Source organism: Lagopus leucura, unplaced genomic scaffold (assembly GCF_019238085.1).
Source record: "Lagopus leucura isolate 7727_CA_CO unplaced genomic scaffold, USGS_WTPT01 Super-Scaffold_100001, whole genome shotgun sequence".
Lineage (NCBI taxonomy): Eukaryota > Metazoa > Chordata > Aves > Galliformes > Phasianidae > Lagopus > Lagopus leucura.
Window position 1 is genome coordinate 2,611,779 of NW_024962262.1, and position 21,102 is coordinate 2,632,880.

The following is a 21,102-nucleotide window of genomic DNA, read 5'->3' on the forward strand; positions in this document are numbered from 1 at the left end:
AGTGCTACTGCAGTAAGGGCAGGAGTCAGAGCCAATTTGTCAATATCTGCAGAAGAAGTGAGTTCTCAGTGCATGGCTGTGCTGTAAATCCACTCTGAGAATGGTTAATCGCAGTTCTCTTCCTCAAACCTAGAGCAATGTTTAAAGTGGGGGAAGCAGAGGAACCTCCTGAATGAATTCTTCCCCAATTGCCTGTCAGTGTTTTCACTGCAGTGTCTAGAGAAAGCAAAGCTGTTCAGACAGCATCTATTTCTGGTGTGAATTCCTACGGCTGCTATGTTTTTCAGATCCTCTGACAAATTTCTAAGCTCTCTTGGAATAACAGCTGGTGGGGGGGGACTGGAATCCCCTTGGTGGATTTCAGGTTCACAGAAAGAGACAAAATCTCTGAAAAATGGAGTGGGAAAGCTTTGCTTTATCAGGGGCAGCTATGAAAGAAGAGAGATTTTTTTTTCTGAGAAATGAAAGATAGGACGTGGAATCACACTCTGAATTTTGAGGGCTGGAGGCAGAGACACAGAGACATTTTCTTCTTCTGCTCCTCCATGAGGAAGTATATTCTCTGAGGAGAAACAGTCTGACATTCATAACTGTGTTGGTGAGCCTTGTGAGAACAGCGCATTGGCAGCTAGAGCGGGAGGGAGAGTCAGATCTGGGGATGTGCAGCAGCTTAGAACCACTGCTCTGTTCTTTTCCCTAAAGTCTGTTTTTCATGCAGTAAAAAACCTGAAGAGACCACTAGTAAGATCAGTTAACTCCTCGTGTGACACCAAATGTGTATTGTAGCTGCGCATGCTGAAGGTCTAGAGGAGAACAACTCAAACTCACCATCATTTCCAACACTTCACCAGCACTTGGTGATGACACTGAAAATACTTTTGGAGGCACACAATGGCACATGAAAAGATGACACAGATGGCAATTTCTATAATGCAGTACATCTTCTCTCCCTTCACCTTGTCAGTGTACATTTATCAGTGTAAGACAGTGAATACCACCAAACTCAGAAAGTCTACCCAATGTCATTAAATTGCCTGTGATGTTGCTGCTGAGGATCAGCACTCCACCATGCTATTGTCTTGACCACCACTGAATTTTCTTCTAGGATCAAACAGAAACATTTTTGGTTGCACACAGCATTAGCACATTTGGTCGGTCAATCAAGACTTGAGGTAAATTTTTGATATGGTTAAAACTGTGTTCTGTGCTCACCAGAGCAATATAATGATCAACACTTGGATACTTCTTTGGTGCACTAGTAGATCCATCATACGAAAGGTCCACTACTTTCTGCATCTATGATGATGGTCACTCTAAAAGTATTTTTTAAGGAGTCGATTGGTTCTACTAAATATTTGACACACTATACACATGACCAGTTCCTAACAGTGAGCAAACAAAACCTGTCCCTGGGATTCTTTTGGTTGAAATGACTGTGATGGCCTGCCTTGTGGGCTGCACATAACATCTCATACAAGCCTGCTCACTAAGCTTATTTTATATTACCTAAGCTTGCTATTACTTGAGTTTTCAGTAATCTTTATAGTGTTTATTGTCTTCTCAAGGGAAGCTAAGACCCTCACATCTCCTGAGTGCCTGATAAGAAGCTCCACAGGCTGGGATTCGTCAGTTTGGAAAGAGGGTTAAGGACAAAGAGTAAGGTTCACAAAAACAGGAAGGGAATAGGGAGGACAGATGCATAACTGTTATTCTGTTGCTATAACACAAGGATTAGGAGTTGGTCAACGAAACTAATAAGAGGTTGGTTTGAAACTAACAGAAGAAAGTCAGAAGTCAGGGTTTTTTTTGGTTTTTTTTTTCAGAGAATAGTGAATTTTCAGAATTTGTTGTCATAGAAGACGAAACGTGGAGTCAGGATAAATGTGGGGTTATCCAAATTCAGGAACAGTCAGACTGTAGACAGACAGTAGTGGAAATATACAGCAATGTACCTTCTGACATCCCTAATCCAGCAGTTGTGGTTCTTAGGGAACAACCAGAGGAACACATTGTGCTAAGTGGAACATATGTACTTCCCAAATGGTGTTTCCACTGCCATTGTCCTAGAGAAGGCAGTGGCATAGCTGTACCCAAACCTCTTAGAACCTCACACTTATGTTCTTACTTTAATTAGAGAATCAAACACAGTTTCTTGAACCCAAAAGATGAAATGTATTTTCCATGACCTTCCACTCTCTCCAAAATGTAAAGCATTTGTTCTCATACTTTTGTCCAGTTCCATTATAAATTTCTTCAGACTGGGCAAACAGAAATAAAACAGAAATAAAACAGAACATTGCTGTCCTCCATGGGGAATGGCTTAGGAATCATACAGTTCTTCTGCTCCCCACAGATATGGTCTTCGCTTGAGCATCCCTTTCACTCCATGTCCTAAAGGGAGGAGTCTCCAGTCTTGGCAAAAGCGAGAAATTCAGGGCAAACAAACTGAGGTAACGCTCAGTCTGGATTCTAGTTAGAGATGCTTTTGTCTTGGCCAGCTAAAAGGAAAACATTAGTACATATCCAGAGTAATTATTTGAATAAAATGGTTATATTATTTTCTCTCTCTTTACATCACTGAATCAGAGCGCAGTTACATGCTATGCTGGTGTGTTATTGTGAAATAGTGGCAGGATGATTAAAGAAATCAACAGGCAAAACCACGTAAAATATGTTAGTTATCAACAAAGGAATTGGACAGCGTTTAAGCAAATGAAAGAGACACAGGCATGCAAAACATTACAGAGGATTATAATACTGTAGCAGAGAGTGGAGGTTTCCAAGGGATTACATTCCAAGTGACCTGACTACATTTGCTACCAGCAAACGGAGGGATTTCTTGTCATGGCTCAGCTTCATGGAGCCACAACCAGAGAACACAAGCACCGTACGGATATTAGGGCTTCCCAAAGAATGGGAAGTTACAAGTAAAACTGAGAGGAGACAAATTGTGTACTTCAGGAAAAGGAACAAGAAAAGAAAAAGCAAAAGACGAAAAAGAAAAAGAAGAAGAATAAAGAGAAGAAAGAGAAAGAAAAAAAGAAAAAGGACAATTTCTATTAGTGAACCTACACTCAAATGATTGCAACAGTCAGACCAAAAATGCAATATATAATAGTAATAATTTCAAAATGGTGAGAGAACAGAAGTATGAAACTGGTTGACAAAATAGGAACGTTTAAGTGATAGATTGGAGGAAGAATATCAGCCACAGACAGCCTTAAAAAGATGTACATTTTCTAAACCATACTTGTAACACGAGAATTGCTGAGGATGGTACAAAACCTTTTGTTAGGTGGAGAAAGCACATCTGAAATAACGTGGGAAAAGCCAAAGTTTTCACCGACGTGAGCCTGAAAGGGACAGGACGCTCCTGAGGCACAGCACGGCGCTGGGCGCTGGGGCAGCCTGCTGAGCGCCGTGTCTCGGTGGGGGGATCTTCCGGGACCCCTCCCCACCCACCGGCACAGCCCGCGACGGAGGGGTCACCGGCGGCGTCCCCTGGCCCGGGGTCTCCGGCGCGGGGCGGGGACGGAGGCGGGCGGGCCGAGGAGGAGCGGCAGGCCGCCGGGAGTACGGCGGGGCCGCCCCGCTGCCTTTGCCCGCTAGAGGGCAAGAGAGCCCCGCACAAGCGCGACGGGGCCGTGCCCCCAGACCTGCCCGGCCGCCCTCCGCCTGCCGTCCGTCTCCCGCCCGGCCCGGGGGAACGAGGGAGCGCGCCGCGGCGGCCTCTCGGGGCGAGCGGCGGAGGGAGCGCGGCGAGGAGGGGCCGCGGCCTCGCGGAGATGGATGCGCACCGGGGGAGGGCGAGGGCGGGCCCCGGGCCGGACAGCGGGACGCGTCGCGGCCGACCGCGTTATGGCCGCTCCGGGTGCCGTGGAGGCCCGCAGGCGGGCGCGGCTCGGCCCGGAGCCGGCGCGGGGCGGCGGGGGAAGCTCCGAAGCGGAGGGCCGCGGCCGCTCCGGGGCGGCGCCCACCGGCCGGCCCCGGGGCGAGGAGCGGGGCCTGCGCCCGGTCCGGGGCCGCCGAGGGGCTCCGAAGGGATCGGTGTGCGCGCGGCGGAGGGAGGCCGCTCCGTCTTCCAAAAGGTGAAACGCCCGAAGGAGAAGCGCCAGCGGCCCGGCATCGCGGCTGGAGGGGCGCCCAGCAACGTGGGGAACCCCCTGTGCGCCCTGCACGGGGCGTGCCTCGGAGAAACGCGTCTGTCGGCGTGCACACTAACAGCACCTCGCGTGCCTTCACGTTCACCAAGGCATGCAGCGTTCCAGGAGGCTTTATCCATACCTGTGCCAGAGTGCTGCGCCGTATTTGACCAATAATGACATTATTACTTTCGTACTTCGGCTGTGTTAACAGATGTAACCTGATAGCTTCCTCTCAGGGACAGTCTCAGAGGTCGTAGCCTGCTGTGCTTTAACGACTGCTCACCTATTTCTGTACACAGCAGAGCGCTGTAACGGCGTAAGAAATCTGCCTCAGACACCGCGCTGCAGCCGTGCGTGTGTGCTGACTCTGGTGCCCACATTTTATTGCAGTATTACATCTCAGCTGTGTTATGTTTTACAATCCCCTCATCTGAAAATGTGGGAATGGGGTGCACCTCTCGCAAAATAGGCCCATAGATTCCTACAGGATTTTCTTTTTTTTTTGGGGGGGGGGGGGGCATGTTTTTTCCTGTTATTTTTTTTTTCCTACCAATTCTGAAGTGAGAAAGGAAAGATGTTCCTCTACATCAATTTTCCTAAACCCATAGGCACTTCTTAAGTTAATCCAATCAACTTAAGTCTCACAGGTAATAGGTTTTCACAAATACTTACTGCCAGGTAACTTCACGTTTCACAATCATGTGTTTCAGTGGATTTTCCTTGCTGAGACGACATCGAGTTTTATGTGGAGGATTAATTTGTGTGGCTGTATTAATAGTTTAATGCCCTCACCACCCGTTCTGGGGAAATGCTGAATCACGTGTATGGCACAGCAGGTGGGACCCATCCAGCCCTATCTAGACCTCTGTCATGGAGAAGTCTATATCTAATATAGGCTTCCTTCATACACAGGAAAGAATTAAGCATCTTTAGCGCATGAGTCATGTCATCCTAAAGTGGACGCCTCAAATAGGCCAGATGATTTGTGCCCTAAAATTGCTCCCATTTCTCTGCATTAAAGAACAAGTTATCTAGATGTCTCCATTTTTGCAGATTGAAGTGATGTAAGATGAATTATGCTCTTATCACATTCATGTTTATACCACGCTTCCAAAATACCTTAAGAATTCCAGTTTGTAAACAGATCTGAAATTAACATTAATTTCTGTACTGTTTTCTATTTATGCAAAGACAGCTTTTTACAGTTTGCTGACTCAAGGCATTTTAGTAACATTGGCAAATGCCATCTGTCTCATTGGAAAGTTGTAGAACCTCTCATTTACTTGTACAAATCTTCCAATTCGTCATCTGCAGGACTGGGAAATAAGCAGGTTGGTTGTATTGTAGGTTCAGAATAGGATGCCATACTTCTGGTGAAATTGTGCACTGTATAGAAAACAAAACAAAACAAATTCTTATGGCAGTCTGATTTATTATTTTTTTTAAATGACATTCACTATTTGTTATGTGACGATTTCTTATTAATCTCAATGGTTTTGCAGAGTACAGGTGTAATAGTTAAGAAAAAAGAAGTCATGATGCCTGAAGCTTGCCAGAGGTGTCACATCAGCACAGTGTGGGTGAGGAGAATGTGTGCCAGGAACTACTTAAGAAATGCAGGATCCTTCTGACCAGCTCTGCTAGCTGGAGGTAAAATCCTGCACAAAGCTGATGAGGAAGCTCAAGATGAGTCACTGTGGCGGATGCAGTCTTTAATTTCAGAAGGGTATAAAGGGAAGTGGGTGTGAATCTCTAGTTGAGGGGAGCTGGGGATGCCTCTGTGTCTTGGGAATAAAAGTGTAGGTTTTTAATACAGCCTGAGCTATCAGTGAAGCCATACTTCTGTAAAGGGAAAGTTTGACATTACACATCACACATAGATTTTATGTGAAGCAGGGTTGGAACACCACCTACTCACAGATGGGTATAATTTTGGGGATGTCCTGCATAATTCATGTGTGGCTTTGATACTTATGAGTAATTCAGACATCAAAGCCTCAACTTAGATAACACTTTTATAACACTAAACTTCCTAGAGCCAATAATATGTGGGCTTTCTTTTAAGTTCCCTAAAAAAAAAAAATAACGATGCCAATACCTCCTTCTTACCTTCAGATATTTTTCACGAGGTATGCTGGCCTAAAGTACAAGATAGAAAATAATGAAACCTGGCCTAGAGAAAAAAATAAAATAAAATTCCTTCTTTTCCTTTTCTCTGGGGCTATGATTGTAAATTTTAAGGCACTGGAAGGAGCTCAGCTGTTCCCAGAAGGAGCAGCACTGCAGATCCCAGGCCCTTTAGCCGCTCTGAGATACTCCCTTTTTCTCTGCCAGTGGCACAAGCCTTCACTCCTCAGCAGCCCAATTTCCTAACAAGCAATTTTATGTTCTCTTCCAAGTTACACATTATGCATAGAAAAAGCTTCCCATTAATAACCATAAAGCTGCTTTATTGTTCTCCTTCAAATCTCCTTAAAACTTCCTTCTGCCGCACAACTCTTGCCATTGGCCAAGCCTGTTGCTTTTTATTCTCAACACTGCTTTTCCCTTATCCTTCCCCCATGTGTCTGTGGTATACACCTGTTGTCTTTCATCATGGGTTAAGATCATAAGCTCTTTGGGCATAGACCATCTCTCTGATTACATGTGTCTACAGTATCCAGCACAATGGGACTGTGATCCCCGAGTGGGGCCTCCGGGTGCTGCCGTGATCAAGTTGATAAAGAGTAATGATTTTTGACATGGCGAGTTCTGCAGTTTTTCCCAAGTCATTCTGCAGTTGTTCACTCTGATACACCCATTGTGTGTGCGAGGAGTGTCCTTAAACCTGATATATATGGCAAATGCCATGGAACATGACCGGAGACGTCCCTGCTTAGGGGTGGGGGTGCTGCTTGGCTCTTGCATGAGCTGACACAGAGCTGCTGCTCCTGGTAGGCTTGTGCAGGATGGGCAAGAAGGGATCCTGCCCTGAAGCTCCTGAATCCCATCTTTCAGATGGAAATACGGACCAATGGAAGTGACTGAAAGGGTTGGAGCACCTCCACTCCCTGCGCATCCTTGGGGGTTTAGGACTCAGCCCTCCCCACAGATGTGGAAACTGAGAGTCCCCTTCCTTTCTCCCAAGTGTTAAGTTGGGGTGACAAGGGATGATGCAGTGAGGCTGCTGGCTCGGTGGTGGGGAAGCCTGGGAGAACTGTTCCAACCCAGCAGGGAGACATGCACAGAGTCGAGCATTTTTTAAATACCCCCTTTGTGAAATTCTCCTTTCCCAGGGCTCTGTTTCCATTCTCCACCAAGGGACCTTCCTGGACCCTGACACCTCTGGGGTGCGCATCTTCATTGGTATCGTGCAATCACTCCCATGATAATGCATTTCTTCTTTTTTTTTTCTTTCCTCCCTCTCTCTCCCTTGCAAAAATAAAATAAAATAGATAGATAGATAGATAGATAGATAGATAGATAGATAGATAGATAAAAGAGCCTGTCTTCAGGTTTTGCATTTAATCCCAAATAGCCTCTGCGCTGAGCCCGGTCCTCGAGCTCTTCATGAAGGAGAGAGACCCTTCTGTCCCTTTGCTAATTAATGCAGCTATATTGGAGCGCGGCGAAACAACAATAACATCCATCATCGACATCACAGAAGAAACATAAATCCTCTCCCCCTCTCCCTCCTCCCCTCACCCCGCTTCCAGTGGCTCTCTCCTGGCGGTTTTAAATAACTTCTGCATGCGGGAGGAGAACACTGTTGGCGCCGCGGGGTGCCCCGAGCGCTGCGGGCGGCGGGGGCCTGAAGCTTCGGGGCACCATGCGGCGACACGGAGCATCCCCGAAAATCAGCGCGGGGCAATGCGGGGAGGGCTTCTGGATCGCGGGGGGAGGGGAAACCATGTGGAGTGGCACTGAACCACGCCTCCCCTTCCTCCCCCCCCCCACCAAAAAAAAAAAAAAAAAAAGATATAAAATTTCTCCCAAACTTCCCATTGGCAGTGCCAATTTGAGTTTGCGCCCCACTTGGGTGTAAATATGGGGAGGGGTCGTGGGGGATGCTGAGTGGGTCCCGAAGCACAGCCCACGGGAAAAGAAAAATAATTCTCGCGGTGGTTTCTTTGTGGTCGGTGCCCCCCCGCCCGCGCTGCCGCAGAGCAGTAAGCGCTGTGCCCGGCGCTGGAAGCGGTTCTGTATTGCAGCAGGTAGGGCTGAGCGCTAGGACCTCGCAGAATCCTTCCAGCAGCACTCAGGACTACCTTAAACCCAGCCCAATGCCTCTTCCTGCGCCACTCTGCGTGCTGGATGGAGATCCACAGTCAAGAGCCGCAGCTCAGTGCTGGAGTACAACATTGCCCAGGGAGCCCTGCAGGAGCAACACCTGTTCCGAGCCAGCCAAGAGAGACACCAGCACTTGTATGGTGCTGCTTTGCTTGTGGATCGGCAATACCCCCAAACCAGTGGACATCTGCTGAGCCTCCTGAGAATTCTGGATAATAGAATTGGACGTCAAAAGTTGTTTTTTTTTTTTTTTTTTTTTTTTTGCATTTTTCTTTTTTTTTTTTTTTTTTTGGATTTATCTCAGCCAACACCGTGAGATCCCCCCCTCCCCCTTTGCGGGATTCATGCTGATGTATGCAGTCTGTTATAGAGTAAAAACAGCGCATGCCTTTCTGGAGTCAGAATCCATAAATCCTGACGTAGCCTGTGCATCTTAAAAAAACCCCTCTACCGCCTAGGTATTTAAGTTGCTATGGTCATTCTATTCTTAAACCAAATGGAGAAACTACGGATTTTTTTCTTTATTACGGTTGGATGGGCTGAAGACCTTATTGCTTGCTAAGAGCTGGGGATATATGCGTTTCTATAGATATACACATCTATATGTTTATAAATATGTCAGTGTGTGAGTATAAAGTGGTGGTTTCTTAGACTAACTGGTTTGACCTTGAACCTGTACCAGTCAAAGCAGAATATTACTTTTATTTATGCGTTTAATGGATTGAAGAAAGAACATTCTCTCTGTAACCGCGCTAGGGAGGGGAGAGGAGTGGAATATACCTATCTTATATCTCCTGGGTTTGGCACCATCATTACTGTTTATTCTTATTCTCTAAAAGCAGAATCTTCTGATGGCTCCCTTAGGTGAAGTTGGGAACTATTTCGGTGTGCAGGACGCGGTGCCCTTTGGGAACGTGCCCGCGCTGCCGGCGGACAGCCCGGTTTTGCTCAGTGACCACCTGGGCCAGGCTGAGGCAGGTGGGCTGCCCAGGGGCCCCGCGGTCACGGACTTGGACCATTTAAAGGGGATCCTCAGGCGGAGGCAGCTCTACTGCAGGACTGGATTTCATTTAGAAATCTTCCCCAATGGTACTATCCAGGGCACCAGGCAAGACCACAGCCGATTCGGTAGGTACTCTCCTTAACCCTTGAGGGGTCATGTGATGGAATAACGCGCTGGGACCGCGGGCGGGGAGGGGGGGGGGAGGGTGGGCGGCGGGCAGAGGGGCCGCGGCGCTGCCCGGGGGCGAACGGAGCGCTGCGGGGTGCGGCGGATGCGGGGCCGGACCGAGCCGGGGGCCGAGCTCCGCTCCGATCCACGCGGGGAGGAAATTTCGCTCGGGACGTCTCACCGGAGCGCCGCGATTTCGCGAGTTTAAAGGGGCTTTAATCATTAACCGCTCCGATTTAAAACACACCGACTTTCCCGAAGGGAGTGGCTGCCGTCCCGTACGCAAATGCACGAGGCTTTTCCTCTTTCGGTTCCCTCCCGGTTACCTGCCCGGGCCGCGGCCCCCCCCCCGCTCGGTGCGGGGCTCTCCTGGCGAAGCGTGCGGGGCTCTCCCGCGGCGATCCCGCAGCGCTCCGCGGCACTCGGTCTCTCTGTGGCTTCGGCGGAGGGCTCCGTGCTCTGCCCGCACCCCGGAGCCCGGAGTTGGCGGGGGGGGGAGGAAGTGAGCTGCCCTGGGGCCGGGGACAGAACGCACCGAAGCGCCTCGGAGCGCCCGGGGGAGCCGGGGCTATGTGTTACGAAGGGGTGAGGGGATTGCGCCAGGCTGTAAGGCGCGGCGCTCCGCGCTGCGGGAAGGAGTTAACTCGGGAGCGACCCAACCTGACAGCGCGCACTCGGTCGTAAAAACAAAGTCCCGTGGTGAAGGCTTTTTTTTTTTTTCTTTTTTTTTTTTTTTTTTTTTTTTTTTTCTTCCTCTCGTGTTTTAATGCCAGATGTTGAGCGGTATCTAAACTGCCTTTTACGGCTTTGTGAACCGTGTAGGCGATCGCGGTGTTGCGGGAGGGAATCCCCGCAGGGCGCGGAGGGGCTCTGCGCCCATCTCCGCCGCCCCGCGCACTGGGGGAAGCGGAGCGGAGAGAAAGTGCGCAAAGTGCCCGCGCGGCGCGGAGAGGCGGCGGCACGGCGCGGGGAATGGAGGAAATTCTCACCCACGGTGCTTTTTTTTCCTGACACACGGAGACTCAGCCGCACAGCACACGCACACCCGCGCGGGTTTCCCTGCGCTCACACTGCGCATCGCAGCGCGGGGCCGGGCCCGGCAGGTGGAGGGCAGTGCGGCGGCACCGCGGGGCACCTTGGTGTGGGAAGGGGGGGGGTATAGCCGCCGGCTGCTGCCTGCGGGGTGGGGGCGCGTTCTGCGGGACCCTGCCTTTAAAAATGGCTTGGCGGCCACTGCTGAGGGGTTCCGGGGCAGCTCTACTGCACCCCAGGCATTACGTAGATTTTTTTTTCTTTAACATTATTTGTCCCCATCGATGTGGTTCCTCAGGCTACGCCGCGGCAACGACTCTCGGTTCTCCCCTCTCGGTGCCCCCCAGCGCGCAGCCGGAGCTGCGGGATGCGCTGGGGCTCCGCGCTGCTCTGCGTGTGGGGACAGGAGCGGCGGTGCCGTACCGGTGCCGTACCGGCGCCGCGGCGCTGCCTCTGTGTCCGCCCAGAGGTGACCCTAGCGGCGGTCGCTATTCGGGTTTTGGGGTGGTGATGTCCGGGTGTTGCCCAGGGAGAGCGGTGAACTCGGAACCTCGGAGCATGTGAGGGAAACCTGCGTGAACGGGGGGTTCTGTTGGGGGGAGGAAGTTTTCCTTCAAGAATAAGGACAAAGAGAACCCCGGGGGCTGCGCGCAAACTCTTCTCGGGGCTCTGTGCGGTGGGAATCCCCCTCCCCGCTCGCGCGCGCACACACACCCCTCTGGAGAGACATCAGATAAGAGCAATTCTTTTGTGATGCGATGTTGGATGCGTGCCTGTGGCATACAATAAGCCGAGCCATGTTGTGTGTCTCTACTCGCCCGGCTCCGGCAGCCCGGCGTTTCGCAATGCCCGCAGCAGCAGCGGCAGCAGCACTCGGAGATGTCCATGTCTGAGGGAAAAGCTCCCCGGGAGGGCACGGCCCGGTTCCCCCCGGAATGCAGTTGTGGGTGATCAAAGCCGTATTATCTCATCTGGGTGACAAAAGGTTTTTTTTTTTTTTTTTTTTTTTTTTTTTTTTTATAATGCAGTCTCCTTTCGTCTAGAGCATTTGCCACACAGTGGAGTCATTGTAAATTCAGGAACTCTGTAAGAGCGGAGAGGCGTGTCCCTGTGCGTCAGCACAAGGACTGCATGCACAGCATTAAAAAAAAATAGGAGCGTGCAGGAAAAGAGGGGAAAAAAAGCTGTCAGCAGGTGAAATCCTCTCCCTGGTACCTGCTGTGCCGTGCTGCTGCGCTGCTGCCGCAGGGAACCGAGGCGCTCAGCGGCTGTGGGCGCGGCTGTAGCTGGGGGGTGCATCTCCGCCCTAGGGTGCTGCTGGGGGCGGGGGGCGCGGATCGGGGCTGCAGCTTTCTCTGAGCGTTGGGTGCGGGGCATGGATGAGTACAGGGGTCTGAGCCCTCCGGGGCTGGGGAAATGGAGGCGGGTTTGTGGGGGGTTGGGTTTATGGGGGGTGAGTTCGAAGGGGGTGGGTTTACAGGGAAGAGGAGCGGCCCTCACCCACCCTCTGGTCCATCCCCTGGGAAGGGTCTGCGCGGCTCTCCCGAAGGGCCCCCATAAGAGGGTGCGGGGACGATGCACGCTGAGACAACCTAGAAGTGAAGCAGGGCCCCGCTGACTCGTGGGGGGGGTGGGGGGTGGGGGGGTGGGGGGGCCGGGGCTGTCTGCGCTTCGGTCCCTTAATTGGAACAGGGCGGGGGAGTGGGAGGAGCGGTGACAGCTGGGACACGCGGGTGCGTCCGGGCTGAGAGCTCCGTCACTGAGAACCCGACCGGTGCTGCTGAGAGCTAGGGGTGGGGGGAAAGCCCCAGGTCTGCTCCCTTCATCCTCTCGGTTCCCCCCTCCGCAGATGCCAACCGCACTGCAGCACCCCACGTACTGCCCGCAGATCCCTTCCGGCCTCCTCCCGTAGCTGTGTTTAGAATGCGCAGTTGAAGCTGCGCTGCTTTGATCCGACAACAGGAAAAGAATCTATATATAGCAAACGACCAAAATGTCCAAAGGGCAGAATGAACCAAGGAAGTTGCTAAGATGCTCGTTGCTTAGAGCTGGAGGAAGCGTGTCCTGTGGAAGTCACAGTGTCACCTTCTGTGGAGGACCTGCAATGGGATGGCGGTGGGACTGGCCCCAAGTGCTTGGTGTGCTGTTCCATGCCTGAGCTGGGCTGTAGTGAAGGAGGTGCATGGAGGGCTGCAAGGAATCATCTCTCCAAGCATTCTTCCCAAGCTCTTTGTGGGTCCTTCCCTTGGAGTGGTTTCACTATAGTAAATGTCTGTTGTCTGACAAGAGGACGCTCAGGACTCCATGTACTGAGATGCGTTTCCTCTCTCCTTTTCTTCTCTTCCCCACTGTCAGCTATTAATAGGGCCATAGCTTATAAAGTTTGGAGCTGTCCTGATTTTCCTTTGGCCCAGCCCCATTTTGAGGGATGTCTATTTTAATATCTGGTTCAGGTGCTGTGCACTGTGTGTATGTTACAGAAATGATAAAGTGAAAAAAGACGTGGAAGTTTGGGCCAAACCATGCAACACTTCAACTTGCTTATGACTTCACGATTGGCCCCAGGTAGAATAATGCTGCTAGGAGTCTTCTGACTGTTTTAAATGAGGAAATCTCTATTCTGATCCCAAATATGTGGATGCTCTTTGCCAAGTACCTTAAATTCTCTTGGTATTTGCAATGGGATGTGACAGTGCTTTTTGTTCCTTTGACACACTAAGCAGCACGTGCCCAAATATTTGCAATGAGGACAGCAATTAAAGTCTATATTCGTATTAACGTGAAAGGTGCCAGACTCACTGACTTACAGCATGGGATAATGCTTCACATAGCATCTAACTTCAGTTCAAGTTCTTGGTAATACGTATCGAGTAACATGATCATTTGGTAAAAGCTTTACAGAAAAAGCTCTAGTAAGAAGTCTGGCTGTATTGCACTGCCGGAGAGAGCGGGGATGTTTGGATTGTTTCAATGGATCGATTGTATCGGTGATACTGTGCACACCAGATAAACAGCACGGGGCCACTTTTTATGGCTTCAAAAAATTCTGTAATTACTAAATATTTCCTCCCAGTGTTTTAAGATTTGTGCATATGTAGAGGATAATTTAAGATGAACCCTTAAAGCAGGGTTATCAAAACAATAGACTGTGGCATTTGTAGTGCTGAATAATATATAAGGCAATGATCAATAGTCCCTTGCAGGGAATACATTTCATCTTTACATTAGCTTGGCTGTAAATTCTCCCTGTTGGCTTCAGCTTGTGCTTTGTTAAATTTATGTGATTCATGCCTGCTATTGATTAGTGCACAACTATTTTGTGGGAGATGCCAAATTAATTGTTCCAAAAATCCATGAAAGTGCTTTTTTATTGGCCATGTGAGGCTCAACACATACTATGCTGTTATTTTATTGTTTCATGCAAATATAATTCCCAACGAGCTTTTAAAATAGTTATGTGATGGGCTTAGACATGAGAATTCACAAACTCCATTGGAAATGCTGCGCTGGGCTTTTACTTTGTGGCTTGGAACGCAGCTTGGTGTGACTGCGTGGTGATTCTGAATGGGGCTGGGTCACTCTGTGGTCTTCATGAGCAGTCTGGAATAGGGAATGATCCCCTTTGATTCCACACAGTTCTGGCTGTGGGTGAGGTCTGGCTGGTAGCATCCTCACTGAGATGGAAAGGCTGCCAGAAAACCAGAGCTCAGACGCAGAGGAGGCGGTGCCTGAGTTGATTCTCTCAGTACTGGGCACATGGATGATGAACCTGGGAGATCTGCAGGAGGGAGAGCTTGTCTGCAGAATGCCCTGTCTGCGGGGCACAAACGTCTGTGTGAGCTCACTGCTGCCTGTACAAGAGGATGTAACTGTTCACATACTATCCCTTGGGTTTAGAGTATTTCGATTTTCAAGTCTGAGATGAGTAAAAAAAACCCATACCAGTGAGAATACCTAGTATCTAGAGGAATAGTGTGAGCCTCTGGACTGTGCTACAGATCTCATTTCTCAAGCCTCTGAAGATGACACTGTGAGTAAACCTTTCCACGTATTCCTGATTCATTGATGTCTGGAAGTAGAGTTCTGGCTCCATGTGTAAAGTTATTTTCATCTCACGATGCTGACTCAAATGTTGTTTTGGTTTTTTTTCTTTTTCTTTTTTTCTTTAAAGTTTACTCAGCAAGACAGACTTCATAGGTGCTTTAATAATGGTAATTCTGTCTGTCCCAAAACTCAGTTTTTTTCATTGAATGCTTTATGCGTTGCACAAATCACAATGCTGACAAGTCTACATTAGGGATGAGCTTCAGTTTTGTGTTCAGAAATGACAGGAAAGCATAAGGACAATCTAATTTGACACATTAATGTTGTCTGCAATGCATCCTTTGAGCAGAAATTAAAGGACTTCACCATTCGAGCATCGTATTTAAAGTGCATTCATTTGTTCCTCATCTTTGTCCAATCAACACTGAAAAGGGAAAGCAACCCTTGGCACCAGCTGATTGTCACTGAGGGATCAGTCACATCTGGGAAAAAACCTTCCAGAGTGTACAACGTGTACATTGTGTGCTTTTTCCTGTATGTTCTAGGTATACTAGAGTTCATCAGTATAGCAGTGGGCCTGGTCAGCATCCGAGGAGTAGACAGCGGACTCTACCTTGGAATGAATGAGAAAGGGGAACTCTACGGCTCGGTAAGTCCCTACTTGTCCTGGGAGGTTCTAATCCTTCTGCTCTGTGGTAAGAATACCTGGTTGCTCCTGCAAGGCCTCGTTGCTGTGCGAGTACTGCTTCTGCTTGAGAAGTCTTAATGTCTAATAAGAAACAAATATCATGGAAGGGAGAGAAAATGGTGACAAAAACCAGAAAGAGTGATGATGTGGGCTGATGGCAATATGGGTGTGAAGAGTGGAGACTGCTGGCCACTGAAGACTGAAGGATGTATGTACTGCAGGGTTTGCAAAAGTGTCCTTTCTGTGGAGACTGAAATGAGACAAAGTCACTGTGTTTTGTGTGTGGGCAGAGAACTTGCTAGGAATTGACAAAAGCGAGTCGAGGGGGAGGTAAAGGGTGGCATATGTGGATGAGAAAATGAGGAGTAGTTAAAAGTTATAAATTGTAAAAGAAGGCAAAAGACTGGGTGGTCATGTCCTGAAAGTTCAGCTGGTGTTTTCTGTGGGCTCTCAGCAGGAGCTGGTGATGGGCTTGGGGCAGGAGTAAGCCTTGGTGCTTCTGCTGTGGGAGTAGAATGGCCACCCAGCTGTGTTTGTGTGCTGTATGTCCCTTCCTTTGGACATCTGCTGTGCACTGGGGTTCCCAGTGGGGTACACTGTGGGCAGTGGGTGTCTGACGTGGAGTGGGTAACTTTTCAGACAATAGAAGGCAACCACTTCTAGCAGACAAGTGCCAGCTTTCAACAATGGCAAGAATTAGAGAAACTGCTGTACTGGAGGAAGAGGTTTGGAGGGAAAGCAAATGTTTGAAGTGAAGGGAGGCTCTGTGCAGTGCGGCTCTTCAGAGGCACGGAGGGAAAGATGCCAGTGGTCAACCAGAGGCAGGGCATGAACATTGCAGGGAAAGACATTCATAAAGAGCAGAATTGACAATATAGTCTTGGGTGTGACTGAAGTCCCTTGTATTACAGGGAAATAATTGGGAAATAACTGGAAATGGTGACTGGGAAAAGTGGGTTGTGAGAGTGGGAGGGATGTGAGAAGATGACGATGGGCAGATGAGAGCAGGAGTGAGAGTTCAGCTTCCTGATAGATCTATAGAGTAGTGAGAGGAAACAAGACTAGAAGTGTTGTAACAAGGTGTCCAGTTTGACTCTTGGTTTCTTTCTTGTATTACTGTGTGTGAGGGATGGGAGGTGACTATCTTAGAGTCACAGAATCAACTTTAGAATCAACCACAGAATCATAGAATCATTTGAGGAACTTTAAAGGTCATGTATTCCAACTCCCCTGCAATGAACAGGTGCAACTTCAGCTCAATCAGGTTGTCCAGAGCCTGTTCAGCCTTAGCTAGAGTGTCTCCAGGGATGGGGCATCTACGGTCCATCTTCTGAGCAAAGAGCAAGTTAGAAGAAGAAGCCAGAAGGTGTACAGTGTGAAAGTGTATGTGGGAGGCAAAAGAAGAGGTGGCAAATGAGGGGCAAGGCTGGGATGGAGAACGTGTGGAGAAGGAGGAAAAGGGGAGATACAGAGATGACAGGAACTAGCGAGTGGGAATAGAAAAAAGAAAGGGATTTAGAATAAATGGCAGTATGAAGGAGGAGGAGGAGGAAAAGGTTGCAAGGATGGAGGGGAAGAGAGAAAAGGAATAGATGCAATGACAGATGCGCACAAATTGCCTGTGAAAAGTGAATAAGTTTTCATAAATCAGAGTAATTGTGCAGCTGATCCACGGCATAAAGAAGTAGCCAAGTCAGGAGTACTTCTATGGCAGTACAGAGGCAGAAGAGCAATAGTACTGTGAATCAGTAAGGTTGAAAATCATCAGTAGGAGGAATCAATTAAAAGGATGCACGTAGTCAGTGAAACAGTAAAGTTATTCTATGTTTCACATATTCAGAAAAAGAATTGTGGATGTGGCTGGCATTGGTAGAGATTAAATGCATAGACTTGGAAAGCCAATGTTACGTTGTTTTTTTCTGTGTAATTTGTATTTTGTGAGAGCGATTTTTTTTTTTTTTTTTTTGGCTAATATGCATAAGAAATTCTTTGTCAATGACTACTGCATTGATAAAACATTTGTTCCATGAAGAGCAGTGCTCAAAAAGCTCCACTTTCCTAAGGATTTGTGTCTCATTCCCAGGCATGGACCTCTCTTACCTTCTCTCCACGCAGTAACACAATTTCCCCGGGCTTTTATGTGCCTTGCACATAGAGAGGTGGTGTTAGATGTCCACACTTGCTGAATTGTTGGTTTGCATGGAGCTCCCAGGTGGGATGTTCGAATGATTTCTTTACTTTACTCTGCCTCTGATTAGTTGCAAAACTGATAGGGACTTAATTTTCTTGATGACCTTTGCCTCTTGATTGAAACTGGTTGAAAAGTTGAGGAGGGCTGGCAGGCAGGCAGACGGATGGACAGTGTAATTAGATAACCTCTTTTCCCTAATAAATGAGGCTAAAAATATGAAGCCATTCATAATGGAGAAGTGGCAATCTATAGGGCCAGAATGCAAAGTTCAGGTTAAAATCTGATGGATGATATGGCTTATTGTCAGCCTCCAGAGATGGCACATGCTGAAGAGTGATGGTAATTGAATTACATTACTTCCATTGAAATATAACCTCTAATGGCTACTCAGTGTGATGATGCTTTAAAGCCTTGTCAACACTAGCAATCCTAGTGCCTATATTTCAGCAACTGTCAGCTCTGGTAGAAACTCTGAGATAAGCAGTCCTCAGAGCATGTTTTCATGTAGAAATGGCTGAGCATTTTTAAGTGACAGCATTTTGCTTTTGGTTTTGGTGAAAAAAAAAAAGGATGATTAATTGAAAATGAAGTCTCTGGTGGGAATAAATGTCACAGTTTGAACCAGAAACAAGTTACAATCCAGGCAAGGGTAGAGGAGATCAGTTTAATTGAAATTAGTGTCTGCTGTATGACTGGCTGGGGTTTCAAGTTATCACTTGGATGAAGCAGGGAACCTGTACTGTGCTGCAGCACCAGCAAGGTCTCCACACTACTGGGAGCTGGCTCTTTGTCTTGAGTCTTTGACAGAAGGCCATGAACAACAGTATCGCCTTTGTCATGGAGCAAGTATGGTTGTGAAACTGTGGACATGCTCTGTAAGTTGGAAAAGCTGCTTCCCACTCATAACTGAGCAGCAACCGGTGAAATCCCCGTCCTGCTCTACATCAGTGTTGAAGATCTATCCAGGTGTGTTTCTGCCATACTTGGTGCTGTGGGATGAGGTGCCCCATGTCTCTGACAGCGTCAGATCCATATTCAGATTTCTGTATGAAAAGTATATGAGATGCAATCAAATCAGCTCCCTGAAAGACACATGTCCTTCTACATGTGTGTGTAAAACATTTGGCACAGGAGGATTTTTCCCAGTGTATTTGTGGTGCCACTAGGGATGGGACATACGGTGAGGCAGATCAGCCAGGATGGGAAATTGCTGCCAATTTTGTTGAAAGGCAACAGGAGAGGCAGTTTTAGCATATCTTGATCCAGATGTGCTCCTCTTGGCCTTCTGAAAGTGCTGCTTTCCTCCTAAATCTAAATTAGCTGCTCAACAAACGCACTTCCCAACTTGTCACCTTTACAGGGGTTAGTTCACATCTTCTGGTTCAAAAAGCTCTGTGACTGTCATGCTGTTCTTAGGACCGCGTATCACAGGGTGGCTGTTCCCATGTTCCTTCTCACCCTGTGGATTTAGCTAGGCAAACAGCAGATAGTATATGTGTGTGGCTCAGCAAGGAAGCCAGAGGTGGCTGTGTAGCACAGACTTGGAGCTAAGTGGTGACAGCAGCCTTTCTTGCTCTGTCTGTCTGGCTCTTTTCCTGCTCTCCTTTTACCTTGCCTTCCCCTTGCAGCCTGCAGCTATGACTCATCATTTCACAGCAGCTCCTGTGCTTGTCACTGGGGAGGAGGAAAAATCAAAACTCCAGATAGGATCCAAAGGGTGTTAAGATGAGACGTGAACTCCTTTTCCCTCCTGGAGTGCCAGCTGAGACTTTCTAACACCTCTGGCAAGAGTGTCAACAAGTGTTTTGTAGCTGTGCTCCTTGGTGCTATGCAGTGAAGATCTTCATGCTGAGTTCCATGACCCTCATGCCTTTGTGGGCTGTCCCCAAGCTCACACTGCCCCACACCTCTGCCTTGTGAGTATCCATAGTTGGCACTCATGTAGCACATGGGGTTCCTATCCTGGGCTGGCCTCTCAGGCAGTACTTGTGCTTCCTTGAACATGACAGGAGCATGGGACATGGAATTATAGCAGCAGTAAGGCTGGAAAAGATGTCCATGAAAATCACCTAGTCCAACTGTCAGCCCATCCCCACCATGCCCGTTAACCATATCCCTCACTGCCACATCTCCATGTTTCTTGAGCACCTCTAGGGATGGTGACTCCACCACCTCTCTGGGAAGCCCATTCCAATGCCACCACACCTTTTCAGTAGAAACTTCTCCTAATATCCAACCTGAATCCTCCCTGGTACGACCCGAAGCCATTCCCTCTTGTCCTATCACTGTTATGTGGAAGAAAAAGCCAACTCTACATAGCCACAACCTCCTTTCAGGCAGTTTTAGAGAGCAATAAGATCTCCCTGAAGCCTCCTCCAGACTGAACAACCTTAGTTCCCTCAGCCACTCCCCATAAGACTTGAGTTCCAGACCCTTCACCAGTTTTGTTGTCCTTCTTTTGACACCTTCAGCCTAGATGCCTTGTGTCCTGGGCTCTCCTCCCATAGAAAGCTGTGCTCCATCTCCCTGCTGGTGTCCCTGCCCTATTTGTTTCCCACAGTCACAGAGCTGCCCCACTCCTCCTCAAAAACTGGTGTCCCCATTGCCCTTTGTGTCATTGGCATGTGGCAAGAGGCAGGGCAGCTTGGCTGACTGGGAGGAAAAATGATAATGGGAAGATGTGGAGCAGCTACAGAGGCTGCTATGCTGAGAAGAAGAAGAAGGCAGAAGGAAGCCAGTGGGCTTGCTGGGGAAGGGAAGAGGGCTGGGAGCATGTGGAAGTAGAGGAAGAGTAGAGAAGGACTTCAGGTGCCCATGGAACAGCTCGGACAGAGCCAAGAAGATCAGATTTGGAGCTGGGGAGTGAGGCTCCTCACCTCTGCAATTCAGACTTACAGGTACACATGGCACAGTGAGACTTAGGACTGCTTATATATAATACATTGCTATCCTTTGAAACATTAACTGGAATGTTGTTTGTCCCAATGTTTTTGGGACACTGGACCTGTCTTTTGCTTCTATAACTCCTGGGGAAACAGTAGAAGAAGGGAGAGAGAGTGCTGTCCTTGAGGAAACATATTTTCCCAGTAAGTGTGCAGGGAGGTGACGATACGCCTCTTTATTGTCCCAGCAGCTGCACCTGCAGGCGTTGTGTGATTGTTTGGGTCTCACAGTGTGGGGAGGACTGCAGTACAGAGAGAGGCAAACAGAAGCTTTTGTGTAAAAAGGGACGCATTTTTGTAGTTCACTGGAAATGAGTTGGTGTAGGTGTTGCTGCACTCTAGAAATACTTTTTATGTTCCCAGGCAAATAAGGGAAGGGAATTGCTCAGCTTTCCAATGACAGGGCAAGGTGCACAAAAACAACTTGAAGAAAAAAACAGTGCAGATGCATGTTGGGAACAGCGCTGGAACCGAGTGCATGGTTGGTGCAGGTATCCAAGAATAGGACAGATAATAAAATTACCCCGCAGAGTTGTTGACACTTTCCTGTTAATCTTAAACACCTCTCATCTGAAGGGTTCCATAGGCTTCCAATTCATTTATTTATTCTTTTTATAACT

At 48.5% G+C, this 21,102-nt stretch overlaps 1 protein-coding gene across 1 annotated transcript in view; it reads left to right on the top strand.

The window, feature by feature from the left end:
- The first annotated feature begins 9,265 nt into the window (after nucleotides 1-9,265).
- The window catches only part of FGF9 (fibroblast growth factor 9), a 30,893-nt gene continuing 19,056 nt past the window's right edge, over nucleotides 9,266-21,102 (top strand). The window contains exons 1-2 of the mRNA XM_042868421.1: nucleotides 9,266-9,542; nucleotides 15,207-15,310. Coding sequence (XP_042724355.1) covers nucleotides 9,266-9,542; nucleotides 15,207-15,310 — 381 coding nt within the window. The remainder of the gene's footprint in view (nucleotides 9,543-15,206; nucleotides 15,311-21,102) is intronic.